The sequence below is a fragment of the Bidens hawaiensis genome, unplaced genomic scaffold, assembly GCF_021521415.1.
Source record: "Bidens hawaiensis isolate Kalapana, Puna unplaced genomic scaffold, B.hawaiensis_p1.1 tig00046168_1, whole genome shotgun sequence".
Classification (NCBI taxonomy): domain Eukaryota; kingdom Viridiplantae; phylum Streptophyta; class Magnoliopsida; order Asterales; family Asteraceae; genus Bidens; species Bidens hawaiensis.
The window spans coordinates 1-11,511 of NW_027498233.1; the positions used below are offsets into that span (position 1 = coordinate 1).

The following is an 11,511-nucleotide window of genomic DNA, read 5'->3' on the forward strand; positions in this document are numbered from 1 at the left end:
TACAATTTACATATTCTATTGAAATATACATATTCATATGTAATCATCAACCCTAATTCTATGATGATTATTCCTTAATTCAAAGTATTAATGCGATTAGACTATACATATTCAATTAACGATAGTCGTCTGCTTTTGCATTCATCTTCTATATTAGAATTATAAGGTTTGTTTGATTTCTTCTTTTTTTACGTGCGTTTCAATCGATATTCATCAACATGGGTATCGATTTATCGAATTCAACACAAAGTTAAAACATTCATAGAAGTTTCGTTGCTAAAAACATGGGTTTCAATAAATTAGTTATATCATTTCGGTTCTTTGATTAAAACCAATTTATGAAATGGGACTTCTAATCAAATTTTATAACTTTGGTTTGAAATTAAAGAGTTATATTAATATTTTTATATAACTTTGTACAACATGGCCTAAATTTGACTCAGTCGATACGATGATGCAATTGTTTCAATTCATCAAAATTTATCCTGTTTATCTAACTCCGTGCTATAAATTAATCAAATAAACTTTTGATTGTTACAATTCTGATTGGTAACGTGATTTAAAAATTTATGCAGTTTTTAAAAAAAACAACAGGGTTTATTAATCAAATAAACTTTTGATTGTTACAATTTTGATTGGTAACGTGATTTAAAAAGGTTGTCAAAAACAATAGGGTTTCGATTTTGGGAAAATAAATGAAGAGTGTTGAGAAATTCGTACGTGGCTATGGTTCAAACTTGCTCAATAAAAGGAATTCAGTTTTAAAACCAACTTTATATCATTATGATATCCTTTTATGGTTTTTATAGATCCAAGTGATATAAGTAAGTTGGTAAGTTAACCATTTTATCCATTAAATGTCAATTATGATTCTTTGGAGTGTAATATGCGTTATAACGTTTTATAAGTTTTGTAACGTTTGTTAACTATTACAGAACACTAATGTCTATTACGTGTATGTTATTGGTAATTTTATGATATTAACAAAAATGTATTTAATTGTTTATATTATAATTTTTTTATCGTTTTTGTTTTATTATTACCATGTGTATTATATGTGTTATTGTTTTGTTTTTTTAATTATATATTTTTACTAACCCGTGTATCACACGGGTTCTAACCTAGTCAATACTGTATAATAAATAAAGTTTTCTAATGTCACATGTCATCACCAAAATATTCATTACAAAATTTTCCCTCCTCTCTCTCATATTAAATGCATTTCTCTTTCTTATTAATAGTTTTGTATTTCATTTTTTTTCTTTTTAATCTTTTATTTTCTCTTTTTAATAATTTTGTCTTAATTTATCAAATTAAATACGAACATAAATATGTTATTTTGTTTTATATAAATATATTGTATTGGTTATTAATATTAGGTGTTTATAAATAACCAATTTTCACGTTGATTGTGAGTAATGATTGCAAAAATTAAGGTTTTAAATATATTATATATTAGTTAATTAATATTAAGGTTTTATAAGAAATGATATTATTGGATGAAAGGACAAGATCAAATTAAATTTAAAATTTCAATATACTTTAACTTATTAAATATATACGATTGTTTACTAAATTACAAGTTTTTTTCTTTCAAACCCTTAAAAGACAAATGCATTATTGATGTATTATAGTGTTTATGTTAATTTAAACGAGCGGGTTTCTTTAACATGTTAAAGTATCAAACATGGTTCAGGTCAAAACAGTTTATGATTAGAATGAGTTTCAGTCACAGGTTGGTTTAAAAAGTAATCATTTACAACTTCTTTTTTTAATTGATTATTTTATCAACTCATCATTTATATTAAGTTCATTATCTTAAAAATTCACAAAAATATAAACACTAGACTACATGTTTTGGTTTTTAGATGGATAAGACAACTTTTTATCTTTGGAATATAAATGTTAGACATTAGCACACTGTGACATATTGACTTTGTATATCCTTTTATTATTGAAGATTTCAAAATATAGATTTCTTTAGTGAACGCGTTGTACTCGCACCAAAGAATGAGGCCGTTCAATAAATTAGCAAACGTTTGTTATCCATGTTTTTGGGAGATAAAAATATTACTATTTTTCAGACGGTATTTATCATACATAAAATGATATGTTGCAAGAAAGTATTAGTTTCCTGATGTTTTAAATGACTCAAAATCTAAGGTTGTCAAGTCATAGGTTAGTCCTAAAAGCCGATGTTGAAGTGATGTTGCTTAGAATATTAACTAGAAAGTTGGTATATGCAATGAAACTAAACTAAATATGAAAATACAATATGATAACCGTGCTACAGAAACTGAAATCATATCGAAGAGTAATATTGGAACTCATACTTTTATTCTTAAAAAAAATCCAACACCTTTAGCTAAAATAATTAATTTCAAAGAATGAAATTATCACATTATTTATTTATTTATTGCAATTAAGATTAATAAAAATTAAGGCCAATCATTATAGATAGTTGGTTTGTTTTTTAGACAATTTATTTTAGCTTATGGTCAGTTATTTATTACATTATCTAGAGTTAAAAGCAGAAATAATGTGAAACTACAAAGTTTTGATATTTAAAATAAGGTTACAAATAAAGCTACAAATATTGTGTACAAAGAAATATTTGAAATTTATGAATTTTGTAACAACTTTATATTTCCATATTGTTTATTGTGTAGTGTTGAGTTATAATAAGAAGATTAGTTTTTCTAGGAAGGATAGGAAATAATCTTGTCCATTCATTTGAGAATTGAATGGGTGAGATTAGATTAGAGAGATCATCAAGTGTAAAACAAGAGTAATGGTATAATAGGGATAACACATTTGTTGACTTTCTCTCTTCAAATGCAAGACACATGTCAAATTCCCCCATTATTTTAAAACGTCCATAACTTTTTTATACGATATTCTTTTTTTCAAAACAGTTTCACCATAAAAACGAGTGTTTTTTTATCTTTTATATGAGTACCATATTGCTTTATAAAAATAAAAAAAAAATCCGTGGGTTTTTACAAAGTGTGTTTTACCATAATTGTGTTTTACAAAATTGTGTCATACAATTGTGTTTATATTTTTTCATAGTGTTTTTTGCATTGTGTTTTTTACATTGTTTTATTTAATTGTGTTTTCATTGTGTTTTTGTTGTTGTGTTTTTATTTTCATTGTGTTTTTTACATTGTGTTTTTTTCATTGTGTTTTATTTTCCGGCGAAATTTCCGAAGACTTTTCCGGCAAGGTGGTGGCGGTGGTCGATGGTGGTTGTAAGGGATAAGTGAAAATTTAAGTGAGTTTTAATTAAATGAGTTTTTGAAATTAAATTGAGTGAGTTTTCAATATTAAGTTATTAGACAAAAATACACTCATTCCTAGCCTTCTTAAGAAAATCAAACTTGTTATTTGATATTTTCTCTTATTGTGTAATTTATTCTACCATATATTTATATTTGTTAAAGATATTTTTTGTATTTTATATTGTGTTATCATTTGAATAAATTTATTTATTGAAGCCGTGTAATAAAATAAATAAAACATGAAAATAGAGTAAAGCCGTGAAGTTAGCATAAAGAGTGAACAGAACATCCTAAATTCTTTCATGTAACGTTACCCTAGCGAAAAAATAGTTACAAAATAACCACTAGTTTATAAATTAAAAACGAATCTCAGTCACACAAAAGTTGTTGCCAAATACTGTATAAATATATATCAGGAGTAGTACTGTCTCCTGCAACACATTCATTCCATCTTCAACTTACACCTGCAGCACCAAATTCTCTTTCCTAGGGTTTTCCATGTCCACCATCAATTATTCATGCTTCAACAACGCCACACTCAAGAGAAAGAAGATCGAAGATGATGATGATGATGATGATGATGATGGATCATCCAGGGTTTCTGATTCACCACTGGTACTTTACTCTACTCACATTATTACTCTTTTTATAAATATTGTTAATTGCATGTATTATTAATATCATATAATGTCTTTTTGTTACTTACAATCGTTATATGTATATTTTCTTAACATTAATATATTCTTTATCATGATCGGCTCGGTTCAGAACATGTCACGGCTTGGTACGGCCGGGTAAAAAAATGGTTGTTTTGGGTCGGGTCCGAACAGGTTGGTGTTGGAACGGATTCAGGTCCAAATGGGTTTGGGTCGGAATGGGTTTTGTGTCAAAACAGGTCAAAATAAAAAAATGGGGGGGGGGGGGGGTTGTTTTTTGTCGGGTTGGAATGGGTCAAAATAAAAAAATAAAAATAAAAAGATTGTTTTGGGTCGGGTCGAAACAGGTCAAAATAATTTTTTTAAAAAAGGTTGTTTTGGGTCGGCTTGGAAGGGATCCGGGCCTAACGGGTTCGGTCGGAATGGGTTTTGGGTCAAAACGGTTTTTTTTTGTTCCTAAAGTCATGAATGATCTAAAAGATTATCTAAATTTAGCACTTTGGATAATCAAATCTTCAAATTTTGATTGTTTTAAAATAATATCATAAAGATAATGTATTTGAAACTTTAAAGGGACTTTAATATACTAAAATTATCAACACTTTTTCACTTACTAAATGATGTTTTTGACTGTAGGAAAAGTCAGCTCACGAACCAGTTTCACAATCCCAAAAACCAACAAAGTTGAGAATCATATGCAGAAGACAAAACGCAAAGCCTGCAATCTTCCAAAAAGGTGCCCGAGTGGAGGTTAGAACCGACGATGAAGGTTACCACGGTGCAAGATATGTAGCCACGGTTATCGGGTCAGCAGGCGAAGACAAAGTTCTGGTGCAGTATGATACACTGACAACCGATGACCAGAAGCAACAACTTGTTGAAATGGTTCATGATTCAACCATCAGGCCGATTCCTTCAATAAGTGTTCGGGATCATCGGTTTAACATGCTTGAAGAAGTGGATGCCTGGTATCATGATGGATGGTGGTTGGGGGTGGTTAATAAAGTTCTTGCTAAATTTAAGTATGTGGTTTACTTTTGGACAACCAATGAGGAAATCGAATTTCATCATTTGAACTTGAGATCTCATCAGGAATTCATTAACGAAAAGTGGGTTTCGTCTTTTTTGGTACGTTTTACTTTCAGAATCATAATATTAAAAACTTTCCCGTTACTTGTAGATTATATAAATGATTATTGTATTGGATATGATCACAGAAATACTATTATGATTATGATGCAATGGCAAGTTTTGACCCCTTTGACTAGGGATGCCAAAAATATATTTTAGAAATTTTCACGGGTTTGATACACGCCTGAATCTAGGGATGGCAGTCGTGTCGGGTTGAATGTGTCAAACGGGTTTCTGGGTTGGGTTAAACGTATTATCAGGTTGATGAGTTGTAAAAAATGGGTTAAATGGGTCATAAAAGGGTAGTGAGTCAGCTCACGAAAGTATAATAAATAGTTAATTGTTTTCTAAACGGGTCAACCCAAACACCACTTGTTTTCTAAACGGGTCAGACATGCCAACCCTAAACTTGAAACCTGCATTATATAATCCCTTAAAAAGTATAATAAATAGTTAATTGTTAAAACTTGAAATTATTAGAATTATTCGAAATGTATTCTTTTAGCTAATTTTTCATTCTTTTTTCTTGTTTAATTCCAGAGACCAAAAATGGCTGCAAATGCTAGACTTGAGAAAATGAAGCTACAAACAGCTGGGAATACGTTAACGGTGGATTATTTAAGTGGATTGAATGTAGAGATAGCATATGGTGCAGGAAGGTATTTGAGTACTTGGTACCCTGCAGTAATTCTCAGGCCCGTTTCTAACCGAAAGTACTTGGTGGAATACCGAACACTAAAATCAAATGACGGGCCCGAGCTTGTTGAAGAAGAGGTAGATGTTTTGAGCATAAGGCCTTCTCCGCCTATAATCCAACGGGCTCAGCAGTTTAAACCAAGTGATACAGTTGATGCGTGGGATGTTAACGGGTGGCGAATCGGGCAAATCCACACGACTATGAAGGACTTTAAGTATGAGGTGTATTTTTGGGCAACAAATAGTGTGGTTGAATTTCAACATGCTTATTTGAGGCCACATCAAGATTTTATTGATGGGGCATGGCTTGGAAGTTGTGATGACTAGGAATGATGGATATGTTATAGGTATGATATGATATGATGGTAGCTTGTAATAGAGGAATGATGTTGTATATATTTGTCTAATGGTTAATGCTAATGACCTCTTAAGATGATATCTTTTTACATAATATCTAATTTTGGTTTGTTAACTTGTTGCCTTAAACTAGGTAGAGTTCATTGTGTTAAAATGTTGATGTGGGTAATCTCTTGATTATATTATTATATATGATTATGTGAATTTGTATTGTCACAATTGTGTCATCTTATTTTACTTAAAATAGTAAAAGAGCTTATACAGTCTCTATTTTTTAATCGTAAAAACACGATATTGGGAAATTTATGTGACTTGTCAATACACTAATACCCTGCTAACCAAACACATAAATTGCACCTTGTGTTAGAGCATGTCTCCTTCAAAATCTTATTATAGCAAGAATTAGTAGAATTATGATTTAAACCAAATTACATCGTATACAAGTTCTTCAGTATATAGCGTCCATCTTAATCTTCATGTATGGTTGTCATTTCACTAATATATAAAACTTTAATACGATATTTCAATATATAGCGTCCATCTTGATCTTCATGTATGGTTGTCATTTCACTAATATATAAAACTTTAATACGATATTTCATGATAGGATTGAAAGAGAATGCAAACAATGTTGGTAAACAATATATGTATTGAGTTGTCATACATCTCTCTTTATAAGTAAAAATAATATGCCACTAATTAATATGTCCCGTCAAGCTAGAAGTTTAAAGCAACATGTAGTCTAGAGGGCATTGGTCAATATATCAGAAATTTAAACAACAGTGAAGATGTAGCGAAATATGAGTTTGGACAAGAGCCACATCTCGGTTAAAGTGTAAGTCTTCATGCGCTGATAAAACATGGGATTGTTTGCCAAATTAGTAACTCCAAAGTTGTCACACCATAGGATTGACGGACTTGTAAGGGGGTATGCAATAATGCAAACATCATGAAAACTGAAGTAATCCATCGAATCTAAATTGAAGTGTGAGCAAGTGCACGATACTCAACATTGGTACTTTACCTATCAATAGTGAGTTGTGTCTTAGAGCTCAAGCTGATAAGATTAATACTAACAATCACACAACAACTTGTAGCATAGCGAAGATGATACGAGAAATCGTCCCAATCGGCATCTACATTATACATTTATATCACAACTTTTTATGGTTATGTGTTTAGATTTTAGTCCTTTTCCAACCATTCAAATAAGTGTTCGATTTTTTTGATTTTAGATTTATTACATTGTTTAATTTTGCTCAATTTTTATTCCAACTATATTAGAGTTTTGTTTGTGATAGTTGTTTTTATGGTCTGTGCAGGTGGTTGACAGACGATGATGACATTTTTATAGGAAATTACATAAATAATCATACTTTTTATAAATGTAAAATAGTCATTTTACAGAAAAAAAAAACACATATATATTTTTCTAATTAGAGCCTTTACCGTCTTGGTGGGATGGTTATAAAGGTTTTTCTATAAAGATTTCTTTCATGGGAGGTCATAAGTTCGAGGTTTTTTTTTTGAACGACCAAAAAACATAGAATGTCTAGATACTTCGTACAGGGTGACCCAATGGCAAAAGGTCACCGTCAGCTGACCCACCCCAGCCGTAGGGAGTCCTTAAGTGTCTATAAGTTATCTCCCGTTCCGGAGAAAACACACATGTCTGAAGATCCACTGGTGGTAAAAACCGGACGCACTTAGGATCGCAAAGATTGATCTCAGTCTTCTTTCATTGAGTCACCCATGTATCTCATAGTGTTGTAAGTGAGAATTAAACTTGAGTCAACGTTAAAAAGCTTATACTTTCTTAAGTTCGAGTCTTTAAAAAGAATTTAGCGAATACTCTTTTAACCTCCAAGGATTTGAAGCATTGGTTGTTGAATATATTTTAAAAAAAAAATAGCATTTCCTTAGAAAATAGAAATCAAACTTTATAATGAAAAAGGTTTGTCTTTATAAAACTTGTTGTCGCATCGTTATCCTTAAGAAGCAAACAGGTTTGTTAAACCTTGAAGTGAACTTCTTCAATGGAGTCACTGGTTCTATCATCTACATCTTCTTCTTCATCAGTTGTTAATAATGGTCTTTTATCCAGAACCCACAACTCAATTTCACTTTCCACCTTATCTTTCCCATTTTCTTCTTCTTCCCTCAGAAGAAAATCAGTGCTTTTGGCTTCCAAGAAAAACAACAATAATAATAATAAATAATAATAATCCTGAGAAGAAGAAACAAGATAGGCATAGCTTTGCACCCAAACCAGATGAAACCACCGGTATCTTCCCTGAATCTGTTTTGCTTAAACAGGTACTAATAAATTTTATTTCTTTTCTTTTTTTTCTCAATTTTTTTCATAAGTTTAAGTTCTTGCTTATCATTTCTCTTATTATTTGTGTTTCTGAAGATGGGCTTTTCTTAAAATTGAATTTAAGCCATCTTAGGGTGTTTGTAGCAATAGCATTGTTAGTTCTGTTTATTTTGATGATTCTTGGGGTTTGGTTTAGGGTTTATGGTTCAGATAATCATAAGTTATAAAAGTTGTTTATACTTGTGAAATTACTTTCATAGCTAATTTTTAGGTGACAACTGCATATACACTTGCTTGTCTGATAGTAAAAAGGATGAATTAAGATTCATAGTTTTCATGAATCATGTTAGGGTTTCTAGATTCTTACAAATGTTTCAACAAATATAATGTAGCCATAACATTGTTAATTGGGTGTGTTTTGGTAAAATGAATGATTATCTAGGGTCATAGGAATGCGGTAACATAACCGTCTCTTATGTATCATAGTTAAAGCAATATGTACAAGTTGGTTTTGATTTTTCAATTCATGAAAACCACTTTGAAAAATAACATGTTAAAGTCATCAGGAAATCATATTTGGGTTAATGTGCAAGTTTTTCCGTTTAAATGTGTGTGTGTGTGTTCTTCAATACGATGTGTGTTCATATCTTCTGTGGCTTAAGTCTGTTGATTTAATGTAATTGATCTAGCCTGTTCGTACAAATTAAGATCATCATGTTTGAAGCTTTCTTATTAATTTGTGCTTTATTTGTATTTTAGAAAGTAGTACAGGAGGACGGTAAACTTCTTCCAGAATTTGCGGATGCCGATGAACGTAAGCCATAAAATTGATTTGACTTTATATGTTTACTTGCTCATGTTCTATTTCTTTTTAGTTTCTCAGTTCAAATTTGTGATTCTTTTCCTAAACGGAGTTAATTTTGAAGTAATTGTAATGTGTATTTACTTGCAGAGGAACTCTATGAAGCTCTAAATCTCATGCTAGAAAGCGACTTGGACACTGAACAAAGTATGCTCTCTTCTCGTTCCTTTTTGTCAATGTTGTTAATTTTTATTATATCACGAATGTGTTAAATTATGTATGCGACAAAGAATATGCGTACAATGATAATCCAATTCTTTACCTTTAGCAATGTATGTGGCTTGTAAGCATTAAAAGTAGAATCTGGGTATTTTAACATGTTTGACCCGTTCTCCTCTTGACTCATATCTTCAGTTGATTCGATCTCCATTAAACGCAAATCATTTGTAATTTTTTATATTTTCAACAAAGCTAACATGTAAAACTGAAACCGTGCTATGTAATACTCCATTAGTTATTTTGTTTTAGTTGACTTCCTTTGACTTTCAATGTCAAATTTATATTCCATATAGGTTCTGTTATGTTTTTTTACAGTTTACACCAATCTGTTATCCATGTATGGTACTTATTGTACTTTTTTATATGGTTCTCGTTTTTTTAAAGATTAGACGTGCCTAATATTATTCTTGTGGTATTCTTTGTAGATCGTCACTATGAAGTGGTCTATCTAATCCATGAAAACTTTGAAGAAGAAGTTGAGAAAGTGAATCTCAAAATTCAAGGTATATGAAATCTATCAAATATAAGGTCAAATATATTACTATGGCTGTAGCTTTGACTTTTAAAAGTCAAAATACGTCATCTCAACATCGAATTAACATGGGATTTTCCCCTTTTCTTAGAAAAAAAAATTAACATCTAAGTTAGGCGTTTTATGTTTCATACAAAAAATTATATATATTTTAATTTGTATCTGTAACATAACGGGTTTGACTCCTGAAAGTCCTTTGCCCATTGTATCTCTTTTACTTTTAAGAATGATAAATGACGAAATTTAAGCATACCTGGTACTTACATTAGACACTATTAGTATCAAGTGGAGGTGGAAAAACTGGTGGTTTAATGGTTGTCTAATGGGTCAGGTTGGATCAACCCGCCACCACTTTCTTGGTTCATTTTCTAAATAATGTAGTTCTTTGATGTATATGATGTTTTTTTTTCGATATGATGATTAGGAAATCATAAGCATATGATATACACGTTTAGCTAATCTTTTAAAATTTTAACTAACCCGTTTTGACATGTGATCCAATAAAACACATCCTGACTAAGTTGATCTGTTTTGTATAAAAGGGTCAAATTGGTATTAATGTAGTAAGTTTGACTTTGTTGACCTTTTTTTTTGCAGAATTTCTAAGCGAGAAAAAGGGACGAGTTCACAGATTTAGTGACTGGGGGCTTCGAAGGCTGGCTTACAAAATACAAAAGGCGAAAAACGCGCACTACATTCTGATTAACTTTGAAATTGAAGCAAAATGGATCAATGAGTTCAAAAGTATGCTGGACAAAGATGAAAGAATCATCCGACACCTTGTTATGAAACAGGACAAGGCTATCATTGAGGAGTGCATACTGCCACCTGAGTTCCACACGCTTCGTGCTGACATGGACGACAATGATGACGATGAAGAAGAATATGATGATGAGGGTGATTATGATGATGAGGATGATGAAGGGAGCATTGAGAATGGTGGTGATTCGGGCATCATCTATGTTGATAAGGATTCGGGTGATCATGAAGACGGCAAACCTGCGGGTTTAAAGATTGGAGGTAGGAGACAACTTGAAAAGTCAAAGAAATAAGAACCAGTAGTCTAGTAGTATACCTGTATTAGGTTTGATACTCATGTTTTTGTAATGAATAGAACTTATATGATGCAAAATTTGATTTGCTATTTATGTTCTTTAATGTTAAAATGTTAAGAACAAATTCCGGTCACTCGGGATTTGGTGTGTTCAAACTGCCGGTGACATCTCGTCTTTCCTTTGTATGGAGAGACGTTAATATCATAAAATAACATGTTACTGGTACCATTTAGAGATGAACATTTTGTAACGACTAATATGCCATGTCCATATCGTACGGTATGGTATTCGGTACCCCATTTTCCAGAGATTCGGTATCAACATTTTCGGTACCGCACCAATCCCATCTCTATTGTGGACCACTCTTTTAATAGTTAGTAAGAAAGTATAATCATAGAAGTGAGT

General features: G+C 31.2%; 1 protein-coding gene and 1 pseudogene across 2 annotated transcripts; both read left to right on the top strand.

The window, feature by feature from the left end:
• The first annotated feature begins 4,510 nt into the window (after positions 1–4,510).
• Positions 4,511–6,250, top strand: LOC143596223 (protein AGENET DOMAIN (AGD)-CONTAINING P1-like). The gene is made up of 2 exons (XM_077075061.1): positions 4,511–5,065; positions 5,609–6,250. Exons 1-2 carry the CDS (start codon positions 4,820–4,822, stop codon positions 6,089–6,091), a joined length of 729 nt encoding a protein of 242 aa, XP_076931176.1. The 5' UTR covers positions 4,511–4,819; the 3' UTR covers positions 6,092–6,250.
• Positions 6,251–8,087: 1,837 nt separating this feature from the next.
• On the top strand, positions 8,088–11,310 carry LOC143596224 (protein REGULATOR OF FATTY ACID COMPOSITION 3, chloroplastic-like; annotated as a pseudogene). The gene is made up of 5 exons (XR_013146665.1): positions 8,088–8,437; positions 9,198–9,252; positions 9,391–9,447; positions 9,945–10,022; positions 10,649–11,310. The product of XR_013146665.1 is annotated as a protein REGULATOR OF FATTY ACID COMPOSITION 3, chloroplastic-like (transcript).
• The last annotated feature ends 201 nt before the right edge of the window (positions 11,311–11,511 follow it).